General features: G+C 63.1%; 1 protein-coding gene across 3 annotated transcripts in view; it reads left to right on the forward strand.

Annotated features, from left to right (window-relative positions):
• The window catches only part of COL18A1 (collagen type XVIII alpha 1 chain), an 80,373-nt gene that overhangs the window by 21,142 nt on the left and 35,431 nt on the right, over nucleotides 1-23,800 (forward strand). The window contains exon 1 of one of the 3 annotated variants that reach the window (XM_059164943.1): nucleotides 13,757-15,173. The exons of 1 other annotated variant lie outside the window; for it this stretch is intronic. In XM_059164943.1, coding sequence (XP_059020926.1) covers nucleotides 13,772-15,173 — 1,402 coding nt within the window. In that variant the 5' untranslated portion in view covers nucleotides 13,757-13,771. Of the gene's footprint in view, nucleotides 1-13,756; nucleotides 15,174-23,800 lie in introns of those variants that run through there. One more of the 3 variants, XM_059164944.1, reaches the window with a different exon arrangement.

The following is a 23,800-nucleotide window of genomic DNA, read 5'->3' on the forward strand; positions in this document are numbered from 1 at the left end:
GAACATTTATAACAATTTGGTGTCCCTGAGACGTCCTTATCGTGTTTTATGAAAGTCCTTGCCAGTGCGACTGGCGAAGAGCGAGTCTTTGTCGCAGCTTGAGAAGCACGTGTGTGAAGGCGTGTAAAGGTCCAGACGTTAAAAAGGAAACTGGTCACGTCCGGCTGGCGTTTAGGGGAACTATCCAGGGGCCTCGTGCTGGGGATGCCAGCGACCGACCCTCCGAAGACAGCGGCACCAGCCGAGTCCGGACGTGGGAGTGCAGGGACCGGACAGACAGAGATGAGGTGTTGCAGCGCGGGCCACGGCGCGCGGGTGACGGCGCACCTGCCTCTGCTACTGGGGACCCCCGGGACGTGCCCAGGAAACAGAGCCTTCCTGCTCCCCGCCGTCAGGGTGGCCGTGGGAGGGGGCGGCCTCTGCGCGGCTGGGGCAGGGGGACCCTGCCTGCGTTCTCGGAAGGACTGAAATTCCTAAGTTCTAGGATCTTCGTTTCTTTGAGCCGGTGCTCCCACGTTTAGAAATCTGTGCTCCGCCAACCAAGGCTCCCCCCGCAGGACGTCAGTCCAGTGTCGTTCTGAGCAGCCGAACCAGATGGAACCCACCAGGCAGCAGGCCCTGTGAGCGAGTGCGGAGCGCCAGGCAGGTGTGTTCTCCTCCGCCACCGCACACGCACCGGCCCTGCCGGAGAGCCCCCGGGCAGGCGGGCCCGGGCGGATGGGGAGCAGCACTGGACCTCCGTGTAAGGGCAGCTCCTCTGTGCCGTGGGCAGAGGAAGGCCAGCGGTGAGCTGGGTTAACTTTCACCCCCAGGCCTGTCCGGACGCTACAGCAAACGTAAGGAATCCCGTGCCCCGTGCCCAGTGCAGGCTCCCCGAGATGGAGGAGCCGAGGTCTGTGTGGTCTGTGGCTCCCCCTGCCGGACAGTGCGGTTGGACAGCCCGCCGTGGGCGGGGCCAGGGTCCTCAGGCCCGGGGCGGATCCCAGTTAGACGGATCCCAGCATGGACGCTGGGGCGGTTTCCAGCCCGTGCAGGAACAGGGCCTGGTTTCCTCCAGGGGCTGGCACTCGACGGTTTTGGGTGCTTCGAGCCTGTGGGGCTTGGGATGAGGAGGCAGCAGTGCCTGGGGGTCTGCTGGAAGGGTCCCCGGCTCCGGGTGCGGGCCTGTGGGGGGCTGCGGCCCCGTCGTGCTCAGCCAGAGTGAAAATCCAGGCAGGTCCACAAGGGTGTCTGTGCCCACTCAGAACTCGTGGGCCAGCTGGTGGCCCTCTGGCTCCGCCCCTTCCATGAGGCACTCTGGTCACCGGCGGGCTGCGGCCATGGGGTGGTGCTGGCAGACGGCCACTCCGGGTCTCCTGGACGTCCGCGCGGCAGGGCCCCGAAGGTGAGGCTCCCGGCACGGCTGTCTGTTCTGTGACTGTCGTCCCGTTTCCGTCCCAGTTCTGTTCCCTGTTCCGGGCACGATCGGTCACGTGGTTGCAGCTGTGCCCGGGGCGTTAGCGAGGGGCCGTGATGGGTGGTGGTGCCCTGTGGCTCCGTGGCCCGTGGCGTGAGCCTGCGTGGTGGGCCCAGGCCGGTAGACACCCCAGGCTGGGGACCACGGCCGGCCCCCCCGCCCCGTGCCATCGAATGCCCCTCCACCCGCTCTGCCCTTGGAGGCGTTTCCCCTCCGGCACCCCACCTGGTTTATCGGCGGGACAAAAGTGGTTTTCTCTTTCCGGGTGGGAGGGGCCGGCAGAAGGGGGCCCGGCAGAGCCTGGAGTGTCCAGTGTGTGTGGTGGGAGCGGCAGCGAGAGCGGCCCCGTGTGCGCCCCACGGGGGTCGCCGCGAGACAAGGCCCCCTCCCAGGGTTGGGGCGCGGGGACCAGTCCTCCTTCGTGGACGGAGCCATGTTTCCTGCAGGTCCCTCCACCTCTGGGGACACGGTCGTCGGCAGACAGGGTCCGGAGGCAGGCGCTGGCGGGACAGGGGGAGAGCCCGGGGCCGGGAGCTGGGACCTGGCCGCACGCTGCAGCCGGCGCTTGACAGCAGGAGGCTAGCGTCGGGGCACGCACCGTCACATTGTCGTCCCGTGCCCGCTGCGAGCAGGGTTCCTCCGCGTGGCCCACGTGGGGTTCTGTTTCTTCTGCCTTCCCAGTCCCCCGAGTAAGGACGGGAAGCAGAGACACGTCAGGGACGGAGGCGGCCGCAGACCCGGGAGGCGAACTCAGCATGGGGGCGTGCGGAGGGCGACGCCGGCCCGGGGTCAGGATGCGAGAGGCCGCGGGGGCATTTGTGGGTTAAAACCAAACACACGGTCTGGGTCTGCACGTTCCCACATCTGCCCGGAGTGGGGGGCACACCTGCCGCTCTGCTGCCCTGTTCCCACCTCTAGAATCAGCCCTGGGACGGGAAAAGCCGATGCTGGGGTCCCACCGAGGTCACGGGGGCATCTGTGACCCTCGGATCGACCAGCATTCTCTGGAGAAGTTTTCCGAAGGAGCAGACGGGACTCACTACAGCCTGAGTCTGTGGGTCCCGGGGCCTGCGTCCCCCTTGCTCTCCTGAGGCCCTGGACCAGGGCCAGGACCCAGCAGCCGAGGCCAGAGCAGGGATAGGGTACGTTGTACTGACTCCCAGTGGGCGGCTGCGGCCGGGCTACGATCACAGGCCGCTCCTGGCCAAGGTCCACGTAGGACAGTCAGGGTCCTGTGGCAGTGGTGACGGGAGCCTCCTTCCCACTTTGTCCCGGGGCCTGGGCAAGGTGTCCGGTTCTCCTGTGCCACACTGTCATGGAGGCCAGCTGGAGGCCAGCACAGCGCTGTGTGCTCCATGGGCCTGGGCAGGGGCTCCGTGGGGCTGGGCGGGGGCTCCGTGGGCGTCCCCCACCGGTTTCTGCCGTGCCCCCCCAGCACACCCAGCAGCCGTTCCTACAGCACGGAGGACACCAGTCCCCCCACTGCTCAGGGTAGCCCTGGGGGAGTTGGTGCTCCCACCCCCCAGCCGACCCCAGCCCCTGGACTGCTCCCCATGGATCCTTAGGAAGGGGTGTGAGTCCCAGGGCTGCCGTCACGGATTACCACACCCCTGCAGCAACAGAAGTCTCTTCTCTCCCAGGGCAGGGGCCAGAGGTCTGAGGTCAAGGTGACCCAGGACCGCACTCCCTGCCGGCTCCAGGAGAGGGTCCCTCCTGCCTCGTGCACATTCAGGCCCCAGGTGTCCCTGGCTGGTGGCCACATCCTGCCCGTCTCCGCCTCCCTCTGCCTGTGGCTTCTGCTCTGCGTCTGTGTCTCTCCTCTTTGGTTCTTCATAAGGACCCTGTCCTTGGGTTTAGCTCGTCTTAGTCCAGGCTGGGCTCCTTGAGGTCCCTAAGTCATGGCACCTGCAAGACCCTTTGCCCCGACAATGCCGGTCACAGGCTCCATCCGTGAGGCTTTAGGCGTGTTTTCGAGGCCACCATCCCCCCCTCTGCAGAATCCCTGACCATTCCCTGGTGTGGACGCCAGCTGTGCCCCAGCCGTGCAGGAAGGACACCCTGGCGGGTCCTGCCGGGAGAGCTGGGGTACCCAGCGCCCCGGCCTGCCCCCCGCCCTGCGGTGCCCTGAGGGGCAGGCGCTCGACCCTAGCTGGAAGCAGCTCCTGAGGAGGACGTGGGGGTCCAGATGGGGGTGGCTGGGCCAGTGCTGACCTGGGGGACTGTCCAGGCCCACAGAAGGCCCAGCCCAAGGCTGGTTCTGGTGAGGCCTGAACCATCCTAGAGCGATGCCCACACTCGTCCTCGACATCCCGTGGGCTCAGGCACGCTCCCAGGGGCCGGACCCTTCCCGGCCCCACCAGGCCGCCTTGGGTCTGTGACTGCACATTGTCCACCCAGCACGGCGTGCACACGCCGGAGACAAAACCACCGGACTCCTCTGTTCCTGCACCTGGCTCTCCGTCTGCTTTATTCTTACGCGTGAGTTCTGTTCTCGTATCTACCCAAGCCGCCCCCCCAAACCCAAACCCAAACCCAAAACTAGAAAATTCTCATATGACAAGAAGGAGAGCAGCCCTGTGTTCTGCCCTCGGCGAGTGTGGTCCCACAGCCACAGGGACGCCCCTGCTCCCAGGCACATACTCCCGTGTCCTCCTGCGGGTGGACTCTCCCGGCCGCACTGTCCGAGCCCTCCAGCCCGTCGTCGGGTGTCAGCGGCGCGGCGGTCCACCTTCTGTCGGCGCGCATGCGCACGATGGAAAGCTGGGAGGTGACACAGGCCGAGCCCCGACCCTGCAGGTCCTTCGCTTCCCGAGGGCAAGGCCCCGTGGCCGGAGCGAGTCCTGCCCGTGCAGTCGTGCTCCTCGGGCCTCGGGGAGGACGTGGAACTGAGAAGACAGAGCTGTGTCCAGGGGCTTCCTGCCTTGGCTGCCATGGCGCGAACCTGGAGCATGCTGGGGTTCGGGGGCGACGTGCTGACTGTCTGGCTATGTACCCCCCTGTGTCCGGGGCAGAAACTCCCGTCAGGTGCTGCTTGACACCGCCACGCCCCGTGCGCTCCTCTCTGTGGCACGGCTGTTTCTGGACCTTTGCTGTGCTTCTGGAGATCAGGACGGAGAGCAGCCCCGAGTCCTGTCCTCGTGGTGGTCCGTGGTCAGGAGTGGGTCTGAGGACCCCCGACTGTGTCCCCATCCAGCCTGCCCGTGTCGGCTGTGCCGCCCCGGCCAGGCACAGGGCCCAGGACCTCGGGGTGGAACCTGGAGGGTGTGGGCGGCGTTGGGGTGCTGGCACATGGGCGTGTTCGACCCCTCACCCCAGTCAGACGGGGGCGTGGTCATCACGGATCGGGGGCCGAGCAGGTCAGCCGCGTCCTGGCCCCCTCCCCATGGGAACCTGGCCTCGTGAGCCTGCCTCCGGCTTTCCGTGAAGCCTCTAGTTAATGAGAAACCCGCCAGACCCTTAAAATCTAGTCGGACTGTTCGTGGCTCCTTTTGCCCCCACAGCCCCTGCCCTGAGGTGCCGAGACACCCCCACTCCGCCGCCCCTCCCCGGCCAGGGCACCAGGTCCTCCCCAGGTGTCCCCTGGCGTCCTGGGAGGTCCGGGGCCAGGCACTGTGCTGTGTCCGTATTTGGGGCTGTGGGGGTGAGTTACTTGTCTCCATGCTGCTGAGGACGCCAGGCCCCGGGAGGCTCCGGTGAAAACACTAGTCAAAGATTAATTTCCTGGGTCAGGAGCCTTTCTGTGAAACGCGGGCCGTGTGGCCCCATTCCCAGAAAAACACTTCAGCAGCCGGCGTGCGGGGACTCTAGTCTCGGTGAATAACCTGCGAGACAGGCCTCGTGCTGGCGTTGGTGCCGGTCGGCGCCCAGACTCCCGGAGCAGGGGCTGCCGGTCCGCAGGCTGGCAGAGGCTGCCCGTCCCCACCCTGGCCGCTGGGCTAGCATCAGCCCACGAGAGTTTGGTGTCCCTTTGTGGGGAACAGGCTTGCGTGGTCTTCCCTCTGTCCCACATATCCTGGCCCACGGCGAACTCCTGTGTGCCCTTTATGCACAGGGCGGTGGTTGCGCGTGGGGCCCCCGCCGGGACGGTCCCGTCCTGCCGCCCGCCGGGGTTTCCGACCGTCAAGTGCATGTGCTGGGGACGGCCTGGGAGTCTTGCCTTCACCGGGACGTGGACCGCGACTCCTGTCCGCCCATCAGTGCGAGCGGCCTTGCCTGGCGGCCACGGGCACACAGAGCGGACAGGAGCGCGGCTCTGGGGGTGCGAGGCGTCGAGGACGAGCCGGGCACCGGGCGCACAGACGGCCGGCGAGAGGCTCCCTTCACTGGAAGCAAAGCCCCCACGGGTCTCGAAAGAGGCCAGGAGCAAACCAGGAAACCATCTAGCAGCAAAGGGGACCCGGCTCCATCCACGTCCCTGGTTTTAAAAAGTGGGAGATACGCCCGGGGCCCAAGTGGAGCCGCGGCAGCTCACAGAGGATGGAAAGGCTGTCGTCAAACGTACGGGCGGACCAGCCTCCCCGGCCGACCCGGAGGTCACGCGGCATCTGACTGAGACACTGGTTTCTGGACGTGCCGCGAGCTCCGTCCCTCCTCTGAACACTTCGTTCCGGTGTACTTAACACCGCGCAGCCCACGGACGACGACTGTACCAGTCCCCACGTCATCAGGGTTGCCCAGAGCGACTGTCACTGTGGGAGGAAGCCCGTCACCCTGGCCGCGAGCAGCCGCGCCCCTGTGTCGGCGGGCGTCTGTGTTCTGGGCGGGTGGTCAGCGGAACATGCCCCCCTCGCTCGGGCTGTCCCGAGGCCCGTCTGGTAGCAGGTGTCCCGGCTCTGCTCCTTCTCAGGGCTGGGCGACCCTCGTGGCTGGGGTGGGGCGGTTTCCACCTTTGACCGTCAGGGACCGTGCGGCCGCAAGCGCTGGTGTGCACGACCCGGGGCGGCATTTCTCTCCGTCCGTTTCCCGAGTGGCTCTTTAGACACGGGTCGCTCTGTGTTTCATGATTTCAGGACCCTCCAGCCTCTTCCTCGAGGTCTGCCCTGTTCACCTTCCCGCCAGCGGCCGGCGAGCTCGGACTCGGCCCCCAGCCCCTGCTGCCTCCGCTCTGCCTTTGACCCCACGGTCCTGGCGGGTGTGATGTGCAGCCCACGTGGCCGGGCGCCGCACCTCCCCGACGGCGGGTGCTATGGAGCTCCCTGCACGCGCCCGCGGCCGTGAGGACGTCTTCCTCCGAGAAATGCCCGCTCAGGTCTTGGCCTATGTTTTCATTGGATGACGCGTCTGGCACTGGGTTGTGGCCAGTGTTTCCAGCATCCGGACACCAGTCCCTCGGTCGTTACGTGATTCTCGGCATTTCCTTCCATCCTGTGGGTTTTTCCCTTTCTTGATGGTGTCCTTTGAGGCACAACAGTTTTAAAGTTTGATTTAACTTTAAAGTTAAAGAGGGGGTTTAACTCCCCGATCTCGTATCTGAGACTCCTGGTGAAGTCCAAGGTCACGGAGACTTACTCCCGTTTTCCTCCACGAGTTTCGTCGGCGCTTACGTTTAGGCTTCTGATCCATTTGAAGTTAAATCTCGTAGGTGGTGTGAGGTAGGGGTCCTGTCCGCTCTCGCCTGCGGACGCCCGCGTGGTCCGGCTCTGCTTGTTGAAATGCTGCTCTCCCCCTGGGTGGTCTTGGCCTTCCTGACCAGCGGTGTACGCGTCGCTCCACCGCCCACACGGCCAGCCTCGGACCAGCTCCGCACGGCCTCGCTTACTGTGGCGAGATTTGGGTCCTCCGGGTCTGTTTGCTCCGGTGCACTGTTCTGACCTGATGGTGAACGGTTACATCAACAACTTGGATAGCTTAGAGGGAACGGGCAGATTCGTAGAAAGACACAAACTCGTGAGACTTAATGAGAAGTAGATGATTCAAATAGGTCTGTAGCCGTTAAAGGAGATTGATTTAATAATCCAAAAAGTACCCGTATGAAGAAAAGCCCCCGTTTGCAGCCAGATTCCGTCAAACAGTTGAAGAATTAAGACCAGATGTTCAGAAATAAAAAGGGCGAAACCGTTCCCAGCTGACTTTATGAGGCCAGCACTACCCGAACCCCAAAGCAGACGTCGCGAGAAAGCAAGCCACGGTCCAGTCCGGCATCTGTGCTGACTGTGGACGCAGACACCCAAGGAGCAGCAGACGGAGCCCCGCGGTGAAGAAGGCCGCCGTTCAGCACCACCCGCGGGCTCTGCCGCAGACACACAAGGTTGGTTTGACGTCCGTGATGCCGCGATTCCTGCGGAATAAAGAGTGAAGTGATGGGGTCATCTCAGTAGACCCGGAAGAGGCATTCGATGAAATTCAGCATGCTCTTGAGATAAAAACTGGAGAAAGTAGGAGTAGCAGGGAGCTTCCTGAGCCCTGTAAAAGGCATCTGCTAGAACGGACGCTGATGTCCTGCCTGCCGGGGGGAGGCCACACGTGTCCCCATGACCGTGCACGAGACGGGTGCCCCCCACCACTTCCACTCGACGTTGTGCTCTGTGCACACCACACGGTTGTAGAGATGCACGAAACACGGCAGCAGCTAACAGGTGAGTTCATCAAGCTCCAGGATACACAATCAACGTGAAAATCAATAGAACTTCTGTGCACTGGCAACAGATGATCCAAAAATGAAATCAAGTAAAAAAATCCATTTACAAAAGTACAAAAGAGTCAAGTACTTAGGAGTAAATTTAGCAGAAGGAATGCAGAGCTTGTACTCTGGAAGTTGGAAGCAGCGTCGAGGGGCGTGAAGATCCGCGTGGAGAAACGCACGGTGTTCGCGAACCAGAAGACTTCCTGGGGGTTGGACGGCGGCACCCCAAGCAGCACGCCGAGCCCCCCGACTGGGGGCCCCCACATGGCCCGGAACCAGCAAGTGGAGCCTGACCTTCAGACGGAACTTCCAGGCACCAGCAGGACCCAGACGACCTCGGAAAGGAGCAAAGTGGGAGGCACCCTCGGGTCTCAGAGGAGAGTCTGGAGTCTGTGAGCAGCCGTGCTCGCCCTCGGCTTCAGGGCGTCCTGTGGGCTTCAGGGCGTCCTGTGGGGAGTTCCGCAGGGCAGGAGGGACGAGCTTTGAATCACCACGTGGAGTGGGAGAGGGGCTGTGAGGACACACCTGGGTCATTTCCCTTCCCCAGAAGGCACAGGGGACAAAGGCGGGAAAGAGATCTCTATTTGCATTTCAAACGCACAGAAAGGAGGGGAGACCCTCTGGGCTCAGTCACACACCTCTGCTCGAGCTCTGGCCTCTACTGCACCACGCTCCCAGACCTCCCCCGTCCGCATCCACGTGCATGGACACACGTGTGCACGCAGGAGTGTCCTTGTGCACGCACACACATCACAGCCGTGTGAGCTCACCCCACACACACGCACACGCATGCTCCTTGGTTAAGGGGAGTGGCAGCCTCCTCACCGCTGCTGGGCACTTCATGTCCCAAAGTGAGGGCCTCCTGGCGGCGGCGGTCCATCCTCAGACGTGCCCCGGGGTCCCGTGCTGTCCTCTGCAGAGCTGGGGGCCCTGGAAGGTCAAGGCCTACGCGCTGCACCTGGGGCCTGGCCCCTCCGCCTCCAGACCCCCGCCCGCCTTCTGTGCTCCGGCGTGGAGGTCTGTGGGGAGTCTGGCCAGCTGTCCCGTGACAGGCCCCCCGCTCGGACGTCTCCAGCCGCTTCTCGAGGTCCGGAGTCAGGCTTCGGCGAGTGCCCTCCCAGGGGCCTTCCCTCCAGAGGGGGAGGCGGTGGGTGGAGTGGCCACTGCAGCCGGGCTGAGCTGACCCGGCACGTTCTCCCTGTGACCCTGACGCCTGGTGAACTTGCTCTCTGACCGCATCTCGCGTCCAAGGCCATTCTTCCCAGCGGTTGGCCCGCACTGGTCAGGGTCGCTTCCGAGGGCGGACGTGGGGGGCTGGGGTGTAGGGACCCCGCTGGCAGGCCCAGGCTCTCCTGTTGGTTTCTGCCACCCTCGGGCCAGCGGTGTGCTGACCAGGCACTCCTTTAGGCGCCGACACGGTTCTCCAGGGCTTCATGGCACCTCAGAGGGATTGGGTTTGCCAGCAGGGGGTGGTTCTTCCCTCCCCGTGGGCTGTGGAAATGCTGGGCTATGTCCGCCGAGTCACATGGGGCTGTGAACCTAGGGGCCTCTGCTGTCTGCAAACCAGGGAGGGCAGGCGCCTGTGGGCCCTGACCTGGGCCCGGGCTACCTGGCCGCCTCTGGTCGCTTCGTGTGGACGGCAGCCCTGGGGCAGGGCCATGGCTGGGAGACGTCGGTGGCCCGGCCTGGGGGTCCCGCCTGGAGCTTGCCGTCAGCCCCTCACCCGGCCTGGAGGTCCCGCCTGGAGCTTGCCGTCAGCCCCTCACCAGCGGCAGAGCCTTCAGGGGGCCTGTCAGGAGCTGTGTCTCTGTCATTCTGCTCCGAAGCGTCACCGGGCGCGGAGTCGGGGCAGCGCACTGAGGGGCGGCTATAAACCGGCTGCACCACAGAGAGATGAAAAGTCATGTTTTTATTTCGAAAGAGCTAGAAATGCATCCACAGTGCAGAGACCTTTCCTGGATGTGTGTGTGGCCCCTGGGAGCATGTCCCTGGGCACTGGGAGCTTGGGGGCTCCTCAGGGGCTTGGGGACACGTGCCAGGCCAGCCCTGCACAGTTCTGTGGTCCCCAGGGCTTCTGAGCCGGCAGGGGCTCGGGGACCGTCTGAGGGGTGGCCCTGCTGTGGGCCGTGGGGGTTGGAGGCACGCGGCGGGATTCTGACAGGTGAGCGCCCGGAAAGCCACTCGGACAGGTGGCGTCACCTTCCGGTGCCTCCCGGGGCCGATTCTCGCGGCTCACGTGTGGGTGTTTGTGCTCCTTCAAAAATGAAAATAAAAGACCACATCAGTCAGGAATCCAAAACAGGCGGCCCAGCAAGACGGGACAAGACCCCGGCGGGCGGCAGGGGTGCGTCGGGCCACCCGGGCTGCTGGCGGAGGGCAGGGCAGGGCGGGCAGCATGCTCTGGGCTTCTGGGGGCAGCAGGCGTGCAGGAAGCGCCCCTGTGACGGCCGTGGGCGTGCTGGGTGGGGGTCGGGTCGTTGTGCCCCTGTGCACCCGCACCTCTGGGTCTGTGCAGATGCCTCCCGCCGGCTGCTGGCGCCTCAACCCCGGGGGCTGCTCTGCGCAAAGGGCGCTGCTGCCCTGGGGGGCTTCTTCCAGCCACAGCGACCTGAGCGCTGAGCCATCCCTGGGGGGTTCCTCTCCTTTGTCTCTTGGGGGCACGGGGGTGCTGAGAGAGGGTTGCGTTTCCCTGTAGATGCTCCGTTCGCAGTCCCAGGGAAACCCGGGTTGGGACACTTTCTGGGGAGCGACTTGGATTGTGGCACCAGCAGGAGACCCGCGTGTCGGCTGCCTACCTCAGGACCAGCGCCTCCGTGAGAGTGGGCGCTGGGGGCTGGCGGCTGCGGGCAGGGAGCTCGGTGCTCACAGACCCCGAGTCCTGACTCAGCATCACCACCTGGGGGACAAGCCCTGTTCCCCGAGGCTCGGGCTGGAGCTGTCCGAGTAGTCAAGGGACTTCCAGGTGCAGCTCTGATGCGGCGTTCAGTTGGGGGCCCTGCCGTGGCTACAGAGTCTGGGTCTGTGGCCTGGACCCGGCACTGATCAGTGGGGCGGTTTTCGTGGACCACAAGGAGTGACTTCTGGGCTGGGGGCCTCGGAGAACCAAGTGCTTTCAGAAATTTAGCACCTGACCCGTGAGGTTTTTTTTTAAGATTTTATTTATTTATTTATTTGACAGACAGAGATCACAAGCAGGCAGAGAGGCAGGCAGAGAGAGAGGAGGAAGCAGGCTCCCTGCTGAGCAGAGAGCCCGATGTGGGGCTCGATCCCAGGACCTTGAGATCATGACCTGAGCCAAAGGCAGAGGCTTAACCCACTGAGCCACCCAGGTGCCCTGACCCAGTGACTTTTAAATGGATGTCCCCTCCTTCTCTGTCCCCATGGGCGACCTGGGGTGATTATCCAAGCCCCGACTCCCACGGCACGAGCCAGACGGGACCCTTTACACGGAGCTCAGGTCGGAGCCTCAGGATCCAGACTCTGTGGTGTGTGTCCCCCAGGAGCTGGGCTGGGAAGGGGCCTGTGGCAGCCCCGGCTGGAGGAGCCGGCAAGGGGAAGCCGGACTTCACCGCGGTGCTTTCCGAGAGCCGTTGTCCAGGTAGAATGGGCAGGTGCATGTGTGGGGACGTACGACACGCGAGTTTGCCTGTGTGCATGGCCTGAGTGTGCGTCGTGTGGGTGTAAATGGTGTGAGCATGGGAGTGAGCGTGCGTGCGTGTGCACACGTGAGTGTGAGTGTGTGTGGAGGAGGCTCACGGGGCAGGGCCTGGGGAGTTGCTCCCTGGGGGGTTGCTCGCTGGAGGGAGCAGAGACCTGGGGGTAGGGCCACACTGTGAAGTTGACCGCGGGAGGCTCCAGCAGTGCTTCCGGGTGACGGAAGGTGTCCTCTAGAAGGTGTCCTCTGGAAGGCAGGTGTCCTCTGGAAGGCGGCACCGAGGGCGTGCGTGGGGGAAGCAGGGTGAAGGGGAGCCCTGCGGGGTTGCGGTGTGGGTAGCCATATGGAAGAAGCTGCCGTCCCTCGGGTGCAGCCTGGGTCCCTGTTCTGCCCGGAGGCCAGCTGAGCCAGCGTCTGCAGGGCCAGCCCCACCGCGAGTGGGCCCAGGGCCACCCGGAGGGACAAGGGAGCCCCCTTCTGATGGACGTGCCCTGCTGTGCGGGAGAAGGGAGAGCCTTTGGAATGTTTGTCCCGAGATTTTCCGGAGACGCTCTTGGCATAACATCCCATTAGTGGATTTTCAAGCAGAGACGACTCACACGTTTCTCAGAATTCTGAGCACTGTGGGATTTTTGCTGGGAACGCGGCCTCACCGAGACACATGTTTGCATATGGAAGGCCCCACTTTGCAGAGGGACACAGTGTTCCTCTTCTCTGAAATCCAAGTTCTGACCCGAACAGCCAGGCCCTGCCCTTTGGACGGTACCTAACTGACGACATGCTCGGTGCCCTGAGCTGGGGACAGCTGGGGACGCCTCACAGCGGCTTCGTGGCTGAACCCAGTCCCGGGGGGAGGGTGGGCTGAGACCCCCACCAGAGCCTAGGGAAGTCGGGGTGTTGAGGGGATGTGGGAGCTGAAGTAGAACGTCAGGCGAAAGCAGTGTGTGATGGTGTGAGTGCGTGTGAGTGTGCGTGGGCGGGCCAGGGTCTGTGTAAGTGTGCCAACGCCTTCTGGCTCTGCCTCCTCTGGGGTCTCTGGCATGAGCCAGGAAGCCTCCTAAGCCAGCTGGCGGCTGTGCCCCGCGCGATTCACAGGGTCAAGGCAGAGCGCTGGGCCGGTGCTGGGTCAGAGGCCCTGGGGGTCCTCATGTGGACGGGGAAGCCCACCGCCCCTGCACCCCTGGGACTGTCTCTGTTAGAGGCCCAGCACCCAGCCCCGTGCTGGGCACCCAGGAGAGGCAGAGCCCCTGCTCTACACAGGGTCCAGGCAAGGTTACGGGGAGACCCATGTCTGTCTGGGACGTTCCAGTGTCCACCAGCCCCGTGACCCTCTTCTGCCTGCCGGACACCAGCCGCTGTGGCCTTCTTGTCCCTGGAGCAGCCCTGGGGTTCTCTTGGAAACCCTCAGGACAGGACCGTGCAGAGCAGGGCACGGTTGGTGCCCAGCCAGTGGCTCTGGCCAGATGGAGATGGGGTGTCCCGAGGGCACTGGGGTCTGAGCAGATGAGAGCCTGGCCCCGGGCGTGCATGGACGACCCGCCCTTTGGGTCTCCAGCTGGTGAAGTCTCAGAGGCAACACTTGTTCCGCAAGAACTGGAAAACTAAGCATTTTTTAAAGTTCCGGCTTGGCTACAGACTGGTGGCCCCGGGCCAGGCTCTCGCCTACGGTTGCAGGGTGTCCGAGCATACGTGGGCTGGGGCTGTCCAGGGGCTCCCAGCCCTGCCCTGGCCCCAGCCCTGCCCTTCCCAGGGTCAGGTCCTGGAGGGGGCGCAGGGTCTGCGGAGGGAGGGGAGCCGTGCGCGGGAGCAGGGACCCTCTCCCTCTGTGGCTGCTGCAAAGACCCAGGAGAAGTCGCCCCAGAGCCTGTCCCATTGATCTAGAGCCTTTCCTCTTTGGCGACAGGGGAGGGTGCGGAGAGAGCCTCCGGGGCAGGAGCCCGGGAGGGGCGCGGCCTGTGGGCGGGGAGGGCGGAGCCAGCTGGCCCCGCCCCCGGCGCGCAGACCGCCCCCCGCGGCTCCTCCGGGGCGCACAGCCCTGATGGCTCCTCACCCCTGCGGCCGCCCGGGCCCGCTGCTGCTGCTGCTGCTGCCGCCGCTGCTGCTCACCTGCCGCCCCGCCGCCGCCCAGGCTAACCTCCTGAGCCTGAACTGGCTGTGGTCCACTAGGACAGAAGGGCCCCCGGCCGAACTGGTCTCCGCGCCCCCGCGGAGCCCCCATGTGCAGCCCGGGGAGGACACCACCACGCACTCGGCCCCCCAGCATGGCCCCTCGGAGCAGGGGACAGCCCCTGCCAGCCCCGCACTCCCCGTGGAGAGGCTGGAGACCGGCCAGGGCAGGGCCTCCACCACACCCGCTGCCTCCACCGCGGGCCCGGACACGAAGGAGGAGAACCTCGCCGGCGTGGGGGCCAAGATCCTGCGCGTGGCTCAGGGCATCCGGAGCTTTGTACAGCTGTGGGATGACACCACAACCCCCGCGGGCTCCCCCGCGACAGAGACGCCAGCCCCTGTGACCCCCACAGCCCCCCTCACGCTGGCCGGGCCCTCCAGCGCCCCCCAAGAGAACGACACGGCTCTTTGGCTGGGCAGCATGGCCCCGAGCTCCCCGGACACCCCGAAGATGGAGGCCGGCACCCCGCCGGGGCCCACCCAGCTGCCTCCCTCCCCGGGCGGGCCCTCACTGCTGCCACCTTCTCCAGGTAGAGCTTCTCTGTCCTCCGCGCTGGGTGGGGCCCCTCCCTGGGGGAGCCCGTCGTCCCCGGGGCGGCCCCGGGATCCGGACAGTGGAGGACTCCTGCCCGTGGCAGCCCGTCCCAGCCAGCGGCACCGACCCCCCGACATCCACAAGCGCTCGCCACGTCTGCTTGCCCTGGTGGCAGGTCCCCCGGGTGCCCTCACTGCTCCTGCGGCTCTCTCCTCTGACCCCCCCACGCTGGCGGCTTGGATCCCACTCTTAACCATGGACAGGGGTGCTTGGGCTCCTCACGGGGCTGGCTCTGTGGGGCCGGGTCTTGCTGGTGTCTCTGCGCTGCTGGGGGCGGCCCCTCGGACCCCCACCGGGCAGCCCGTGCCCGGGGCCGCTGGCCGCTGCCTGCCACTGCCTCCCTCCCTGCCCGTCTGCGGCCGCCTGGGCATCGGACGCTCGTGGCTGCCCAACCACCTGCACCACGGGAGCAGCGAGGAGGTGCAGGCCGCCGCCCGGGCCTGGGGGGGCCTCCTCCAGACGCGCTGCCACCGTTTCCTCGCCTGGTTCTTCTGCCTGCTGCTGGCCCCGCCCTGTGCCGCAGGCCCGCTGCCCGCGCCCCCACCCTGCCGCCAGTTCTGCGAGGCCCTGGAGGACGCGTGCTGGAGCCACCTGGACGGGGGCGGGCTGCCGGTCCCCTGCGCCTCGCTCCCGGCCCGGGAGGACGGCTACTGCGTGTTCATCGGGCCGGGTGCAGGTAACTGGCCGGCTCTCCTCCCCACCCTGTCTCTCTGGCCTGCCAGGTGAGCTCGGCCGGGCTGCAGGGAACCCGGCACAGAGGCCCCCGCCCCATGCACGATGCGAGCGGGGGGCAGATGGGCTGAGATGCTGCCTTAGCAGGGGAAAGGCTGAGCTCTGGAGGGGAGAGGGGGCTCCTGACCCTCGCTCTGTGCACCACAGGCGCCAGCTCTCAGCAGCAGCCCTGCCTGAGCTCCATGGCTCGTCCAGTCCTCCCCACGGCTCCGGGAGAGCCTGTGATACAGCTCAGTGTCCGGAGGGGACACTGAGGCACGGAGCAGTGATCTGCCTGGGGGAGCCAGGATTCCAGCCCTCTGGGCCGCTGTGGTCCCTCCTCTGGGCCGCTGTGGCCCAGCCTGCATGGCTGGGGTTGTGGGGCCCGATGCAGGAGGGAGAGAACTTGTTCAGAAGGTCAAGGGGTCACTATAGGCAGTGAGTCTGCCAAGGTCACAGAGCTGTCCCAGCCGGCACCTGTGAGTGCTGGGGCCACTCCTGGGCCTCTCCCCCAGCCTGAACTGTGCCCCCGTCGCCATGTGATGGGCAGGGGACAGGGCAAGGCCGTAGCCCAAGAGAGGCCCTGACAGCTGCCTCTGCTGGCCCCGGGAGGGCCTCTGAGCGGTGTGGATGCTCCTGTTCGCCCTCAAGGCCTCGGCCCCACTCAAGGGGTCTGGGTGTCCTGCTCCCCTGCCATTGGGAGCAGCCTTGACCTGTTTCAGTCCTGGGACTCGCTGGGCTTTGGAGCTGGGCTGGTGAGGGTGGACCCCAAGGTGGGGCCTTCACCCCGCCGGGGCCCTGGCTCCTGTGCCCAGCCCCACCGAGGAAGGGGGCGGGAGGGGCGGAGGAAGGGGCTCCAGCGGCCACAGACTGGTGAGCCGGGGTGGGGGGGCGCTGAGCCCCACGTAAGAACGGGAGTTATCAGGAGGTAACGCGGCAGAGGAGCCACACCGGGTGGCTCTGCGAGACCCGGTGGATGCCAAGTGGAGAGGCCCGTGGCTGCCTGAGAGCCGAGGCCCGGGGGAGGCGGGGGTGCACCTGGGGCTGCTGGTGCGGGGGGCTTGACGTCCCCGCGTGCAGTGAGGCCCCGGTGAGCTGCTTGCTCCCACAGACATTCGGCGCCCGGACACCTGATGCCCGGCTGGTGCGGCCTCCTCGAGGGTCTGGGCCGTGGCCGTGAGCCGTGTGTGGGCACCCAGCGCCGTAGTGAGGCCTCCGGGGCCGCTGAAGCACAGCCCGCCTCCTCTGCCCTGGGCGCCGGGCCTGCGCACACATGGGTCCTGCTGCCGGTCCGGCCGGTCTCCTCGGTCTGGGGGCCACACTGGGTGCGGGCTGGGAGCTAGGGTGAGGTGGTGCTCACGTGGCCCGGGCAGGGAGGCGTGGGGCGGGGACCGTCTCTGAGTGCAGCTGCCTTGCTTAGCCGAGTGGCCTGACAGGGACTTCTTACCAGACATCTGCACACGTTGGCAGGGACCCCGGGCCGTCAGAGAGGCCATGTTCCCTGCAGAGCCTTGGGGGACTCCTCAGGCGGTGCTACTGCCCACGTCCCCTCAGGCCACAGGTGGGGGTCAGGAATTTATCACCGTGAGGGTCCCTCGTGGGTGTGGCCTGGCTGGGGAGGGTCCCCAGGGAGCCAGGGCTTGGGCTGGGAACATCATCCCTCCTCTGGCCTCCCAACAGGGATGCCGCCACGGCCAAGCCCCTGGGCCTTTCCGCCCCCAGCTGGTGGGGACAGGCAGGGCAGAGGGCGGGCCCTGATCGGGAGGGATCCCCAGCTCCTCCTCCCTGTGGGTGGCTGGTCTCCCGTGATGAGGGGGCCCCGGGCTACGTGGGAATCGGGAGGCTCTGGGGTGGAGGGAGTGTGGAGCGGGTGAGGTGCTCTGGAGGGGAAGGAGGCCGAAGGGGGTGCCGCGTCATTTCTAGACCCAACCAGAGCCGCCCACCGCGCCTTCCCCGAGGCCGCGCTGTTTCTGTCCTGTCCATCGCGTGTGTCCGGCGTGGGGGCCCCAGGCTCCAGGGCAGAGACGGCCCCTGCCCCCTTCACCCTGGGGCAGGGGTGTGTGGACGGGTCCCCTGGTAAGGCCACAGCTCTGGCCATCCTGCTGGACGTGTCCTCCCTTACCTGCTTCCCTCCTGTCCCCACGGAGAGAGCGGGTGGGGAGGGGCTGATGCCCGCCCTGGGCAGGGGGACCGTGCAGCCACTGGTTGAGGCCCAGGGAGGTGGCTGAGAGGAGAGAGCTGCTGGGGGAGCCCCTGTGCCGTGGCCGCAGCCGGCCGTGTGTCAGCGCGCTGTGGGGGACCAGGTGCCTGTCTGTCTGTGTCCCTCAGGCCTCAGGGAAAAGTGAGTAGGGCCTCTACACAGGGGAGGGTCAGCCAGCAGGGCAACTGCCCTTGGGGAAGGGGGCACCGAGTGGGGCATCGCCGCAGGACCGTGATGGGCAGCCTGGGCTTTGCTCTCTGTGCACATTTCCTGATGTTCCTGGGAATGACCGTGAAGACAGGTCCTGTTCTGAGCCTGGGAGCAGCTGTTGTTCCTGTCTGCAGGGGAGAAACTGAGGTCTGGTGGGAATAAAGACGTGTGAGTGCCTCATGGCTAGCAAGAGCGAGCTGCAAGGTGGACGCGGGCAGTCTAGCCCCAGGACTGGGTGTAAGCACCCCACAGACGCCTGGCAGGCAGAGCCCCAGGCCGCAGGGCCCCAGCCAGCGGGGTCTCCTCACTGCCACGATTCTAAGGCCGGCACTGTCTTCTGGGGAGGGTGCCCAGTCGGTCTGTCACGGACCCACCGGGTGTGCAGGCTTCCGGGCTGCTAGGCTAACACCCCCACCTCTAACGACCCGTGAACTCAGCAACGGCAGACGTAACTGCTGCAGTAACGTGAGGCTTCCAGCTGCCTCGGACGTGAGAACGTAGGATCACCTTCACGGAGAGATCCTTAGGCTTGCCGCCCGCCTCTTGGCAACCTGCAAGTTGTGGTTTGAGGACCTTGGCTGAGCTGTCCCACAGGTCCCAGTCATGGCTTCGGCTTTCCTGCTGGGATGTCAGGTGCAGAGCAGTGGATGGGCTCGTCTGCAGGTAAGCTGACAGGCGGCGCTCGGGGTGGGGCTTCCCTGCCTGTCCGCCCCGTGGCCGTCGGGGTCACCATTGTCTGTGGCAGTTACTCCTTCCTGCTGGGGAAGGCTGACGGGGCACATCGTGCAGACGGGAGCTCACCTGCGGCCTCCCTGAGGAGATGGTGCGGTGGCGGTTGCTCTCCGTGGGGTCGTCTCCCTGACCGCGTCCTTCCCCTTGGTGAGGGAGCTGTCCATCCTGCCGCACGGGAGTCATTGTTGATGCTTTCCTTTTCCCTTGAGAAATCAGGTCTCAAACGACCATTTACTATTATATAACGCGTGAGAAGCTCGTGAGGAGCTCGCCCGTCCGCCCACTTCCGTCCACTCACCGACTCCCATCCGTCCGTTAGTCCTCCACCAATCATAGATGCACCAGCCGCCCACAGATCCATCCGTCCGTCCGTCCGTCCACCCGTCTGGATATTGGATCAGGTTTACCGTGTTAGAATGTGATCGTCACACGTAACACGTAGTTTGTTTTTGTCTTGAAACGTGTCCGGAGAGAACCGCAGACCAGGTGGCGGGGCAGATGCTCAGCTTTGTGCTCTCGAGGAGTCGTGTGTGTGATTCCAGTGCAGGGTCGTGTTTGTGATCAGTTCCCTTCCTGGTATCTGGCCCAGCCTCTCCCCCACCGCCATGCTGGCTTCCCTCTAAGTTCTTTTTCTGATCTTCTGATTCTTGGAAGGCTCAGCAGCCACTCTTTCTCCCGGGGTCATGCGCTCAGAGAGGCTGGCCTTGTGACTGGAAGGACTGTGCTGTGGGTCCTGCCTCGTCCCCTCCAAGGGACCTCGCAGTTGGGGGCCCCAACGTGCCACTGAGGTGTGTGAAACTGCTCGGGGACCCCAGCCTCCACGCACGGTTGCCCTGCCAGCTGTCTGTGGGCAGCCCTACTTGGAAGGAGCAGGGACTGCAGACATGTGGCCCCAGTCCCGGGGAGGAGAGAGTGCGCAGAGTAGTCAGTGCTCAGAGTGAGCCTTCCGTTCCCGAACCACAAGTTCCAGCCCTGGGGGGCCACCTTTGCCTGCCACCCCCACCCCTTAGGACCGCTCTGCCGCATCATCTTGTGCTCCGTTGCTTCTCTCCTGGGTTACATTTTATCCCAGAAATAGCTCATGAACACATAGATGTTGAGATCAGAGCCACACAAGAGGGGGCTGAGCACAACTCACAAGCTCCTCTCGCTGCTGGAATGGGGCATCTATCCGTCCTGTGCACTCTTGCCTTTTTTGTGAATGTGTGTGTGCGGGTTTCCTGTGGTTGCTGTGACAAATGGGCACAAACTTCGTAGCTTAAAATAATGCAGACGTGTAACCTGACAATTGTAGAGGTCAGAAGTCCGAAGTCCGTCTCACTGGGCTAAAATTAAGGTGCCTGTCCGCAAGGCTGTGTTCCTTCTGGACGTGTCCCCTGCCACCTCCAGCTCCTGGGGGCTGCCATGGGCCACATTTTTCAGGGTGTATGCCGTTAGATTTGGTTAGCCTCCCCGTCTGGGGCTAGAACGTTAGCTGCGTCTGCACAGTACCGTTTGCACGCCCCAGACACCACGGAACAGACGTGCTGCGCCACTCCCCTGCGTACCGTGGTGTGCGCGCTCAAGTACGCATACTCTCGAGCCTTTTTTGCATTCATGGGCTCACTGTGTACCCCAGAGTCCCTCGTTTCTATGTCGACAGTTCTCAGAAATGCCCCACGTCACTGTGGGAAATGCTCTCGTTGCCTTGTGCTCTGGCTTGTCCTCCGCAAACACAGACTTTCAGGGACTTCACCAGCTTCTTGCGCCATTTGTGGCTCCACTTGTCCTCTTGACCTGTGTGCCCTGTCCCTGCTGGCCCTGATTTGGGCTCCGGGTGGCTGGACCTGTCCCTGAGCTCAGGGGTTTCACAACCTTCTGCAAAGATCATTGATGTCCTTTAGCACTTCCTCTCCAAGTCATCAGAAACATTTCACTCCGGCTTTGATGGGTCGAACTGAACAGCAGATGAGTGTGGATGCTCTTAATGCATCAGGTATAGACAGTTAACCCCCCCCCCCCAGGGGACTTATTTTAGAAAGAAAGAGCACGTGCATGTGTGTGGGTAGAGCGGTAGGGGGAGAGGGGAGAATCCTCTAGCTGACTCCGTGCGGAGCAGAGAGCCCGATGCGGAGCTCGATCCCAGGACCCTGAGATCATGACCTGAGCCGAAACCAAGAACGGCACACTCAACCAGCTGAGCCCCCCAGGTGCCCCTAGATGTTTCGTAAAATGTTTTCAATATATTTTCTTCTCTGATATCAACTTTAGGTTTTCCATTCGCTCCAGACATCTTTTATTTTGTGGTTGTGACTCTGCGTAATAAGGCGACAGGTGCTGAGCTTTCGTGCCTGCGTGTCTGTCTCACTAGGGTGCTACGCTCCAGTCCAGCAGGAACGTAGGAGGAGACAGTGTCTCGTGGTCTCCAGGATGATTGAGGACCTTCTGCACTTTATGACGTGTGTGTGCATAAGAGTGCGCGTTGCTGATACGTGGCTTGTCACATCTCAGTGGATCGTCAAAACCTGTCGCCTCCTTGTCCCACTTACCCTCCCCACTCGGGCACAGCCTCCCCCACTGTCCGCATCCCGCACCCGAGTCGTGCGTCTGGTCCCATGAGTGAGCCCACACGGACACGTCGTCATCCCCCAGAGTCCGTTGTTCACGGGAGGGTCCCTCTCGGGGCGGGGGTCCCTCTCGGGGCGGGCGTTCTGTGTGTAGGGACGGGCATCCACCGCTGCGGGGTCTCAGAGTCCTCTGCCCTCCCCGTCTGCCGTGCTCCGCCCATTCGTCCCTCCTCCCCCCGCCCCGCAACACGGCCTGTCACCGGCCCCACAACGGTGCCTTTGCCACAGAGTCCTGTCGCTGGGATCACACGGGCCGCAGCCGTCTCAGACCGGCTCCTGTCACTCTGACACGCACTCACGGCCCCCCGCGACCCCTCATGGCGGGATGGCTCATGTCCTCTTCGTGCTGAACACCCTCCCACGGCTGGAGGGACAGTTCCCGTGTCCGTCCACCCGCTGGAGGGCCCCTGGGTGGCTTCCAGGGGTTGGCAGTTACGCACGGAGCTGCCGCCGCCCTCGTGTGCGGGTTTCTGTGGGGGCGTGTGTTCCCGTCCGCCGTGGGGGACCTCAGGGAGTGCGATCGCCGGGTCGGGTGGGAAGAGCAGGTTTCGTCTTGGGAGAAACCACCAAACCTCCTTCCGAGGTGGCGGCACCACCTGCTTTCCCCGCAGCCGTGACCGGGCGCTCCGGGCGCTCCCGTCCTCGCCAGACCGTGGCCGCTCTCGGAGGGGTGCAGCCGTGTCGCCGCTGTTTGAGCTTCATCTCCCCGGCGACCTGGGACGTGGGGCAGCTTTACTGATTGGCTGTCTGTGTGTCTTCTCTGTTCAGGTCCTTTGTCCGTTTCTAAAAGGTCGTTTGTTTCATTGTTGAGTTTCCAGAGCTCTTTATATATCACAGATCACTGTCCTGTATCGGAGGTGTCGTTGGCAAATGCTTGCTCCCAGGCTGTGGCTCGTCTTCTCACTCTCCTGACACGGTCTTTCACAGAACACAGGTTGACGCGTTAACAAAGCCGGCTCATCCGTCCTCTCTTTCTCGGATTATGCCTTTGCTGCTGAGTGTGAAAAGTCACCCCCTCCGCAGGGTACCCCAGGATTTCTCCTGTGTTGTCTTCTCCAAGTTTGATCGTTTCGCATTCTGCATGGAGTCTGTGATCCACGGTGAGAGCATCGTCAAGAGCGTGAGGTCTGTGTCTAGAGTCACTTTTTGCGTGTGGACGTGCCGTTGTTCCCGCCCACTTGTTGAAGACGCGGGTGGCCTTGTGCCTTGGGCAGCGTGTGTGTGGCTGTGTTTCGGGGCGCTCTGTGCTGTCCCATTGCTCTATTTGTCCGTTCCTTCTCCAGTACCATAGTCGCTCCATAGTGACTCCTGAAGTCGGGGGTGTCGCTCCTCAACTTTGTTCTTCTCCAACTTTGTGTTGGCTCTTCTGGGTCTTTGCCTGTCACATAAGCTTCAGGATCAGTTCTTCAGTATCCACAGAAGAGCTTGGTGGGATTTTAACTGGAACTGCCCTGGACCTACACACCACAGTGGGAATGACTGACATTGTGACAGCATTAAGTCTTTCTATCCATGAACATGGGCCATCCCTGCATTGTTTAGTTCTTTGATTTATTTCAGCAGAGTTCTGTTGTTTTCTTCATATGGGTGTTGTACGTGTATTTGTTGTGCCTGTGTACTTCATTTGTGGGAATGTTAATATAAATGGTATTACATTTTTAATTTCAAATTCCACTTGTTCATTACTGGTGTATAGGAAAGTGATTGAATTTTGTATATTAATCTCATATCCTACTACCTTGCTATAATTGTTTATTAGTTCCAGGAGGGTTATTTTTGTTTTGTTTCCTTTTCATCAGTTCTTTTGGATTTGTTGCATAGATAGTCAAGTCATCTACAAACAGACATTTTTTATCTTTTCCTTCCCAATCTGTGCATTTTATTTCCTATTCTTGCCTCATTGCATTAGCGAGAACCTGTAGCACGATGTTGCAAAGGGGTGGTGAGAGACACCTGATGTTAGTGTGAAGGCTTCAGGTTTCTCACCACAAAGTGTGATATGAGCTGTGGGGCTGCTTTGCAGATACTCTTCATGCAACAGAGGAGATTCTGTTTTTTTCTTCATTTACTGAGAGTTTTTACTGTGCACGAGTGTTGGATTTTATCAAATGCCTTTTCTTTATCTACTGGTACGATTCTGTGATTCTTATCAGCTGGTATTGATGAGGTGGACCAAAGTCATTGATCTTGAGTGCTAAACCAGCCCCATGTACTTAGGGCAATTCCCCTTGGGCATGGCTGGCTGTTTGCCGAAAGGGAAACTGTCTTCAACTAGGCAAGTGCCCTGATTCCTTTTTTTTTTTTTTTTTAAGATTTTATTTATTTATTTGACAGATCACAAGCAGGCAGAGAGGCAGGCAGAGAGAGAGAGGGGGAAGCAGGCTCCCTGCTGAGCAGAGAGCCCGATGTGGGGCTCGATCCCAGAACCCTGAGATCATGACTTGAGCCAAAGGCAGAGGCTTTAACCCACTGAGCCACTCAGGCACCCCAGGTCCCATGATTCCTTAATCTAGGTAAGTGTGGACCAACCAGAGGGGCTCCCACTTGCCAGACATGTCACTCACTGTGTTCCCACGAAGGTGTTCTTCTAAACTCTCTGAGCACGGCATGGGCATTTGCTTTTTGGAGACATCTTGGTTTCCTGCCCACCACAGCTGGGCCAGGGCCTTTAGAGCAGCAGCTTCCAGAAGGTCTGTGGGGAGGTGACCCCATCCTCCACTCACAGAGCCAGTAACTGGAGAAGGGACCCATGACTTCAGGGCCATGGCACTTAGCGACTGCCTGCCAGTGGGAACCGTGAGGAATTTCATGGAGAGAAAGGAGCTGGCTGGGCGTCGCTGGGGT

This window comes from Mustela lutreola, chromosome 2 (genome assembly GCF_030435805.1).
Source record: "Mustela lutreola isolate mMusLut2 chromosome 2, mMusLut2.pri, whole genome shotgun sequence".
Classification (NCBI taxonomy): Eukaryota; Metazoa; Chordata; class Mammalia; order Carnivora; family Mustelidae; genus Mustela; species Mustela lutreola.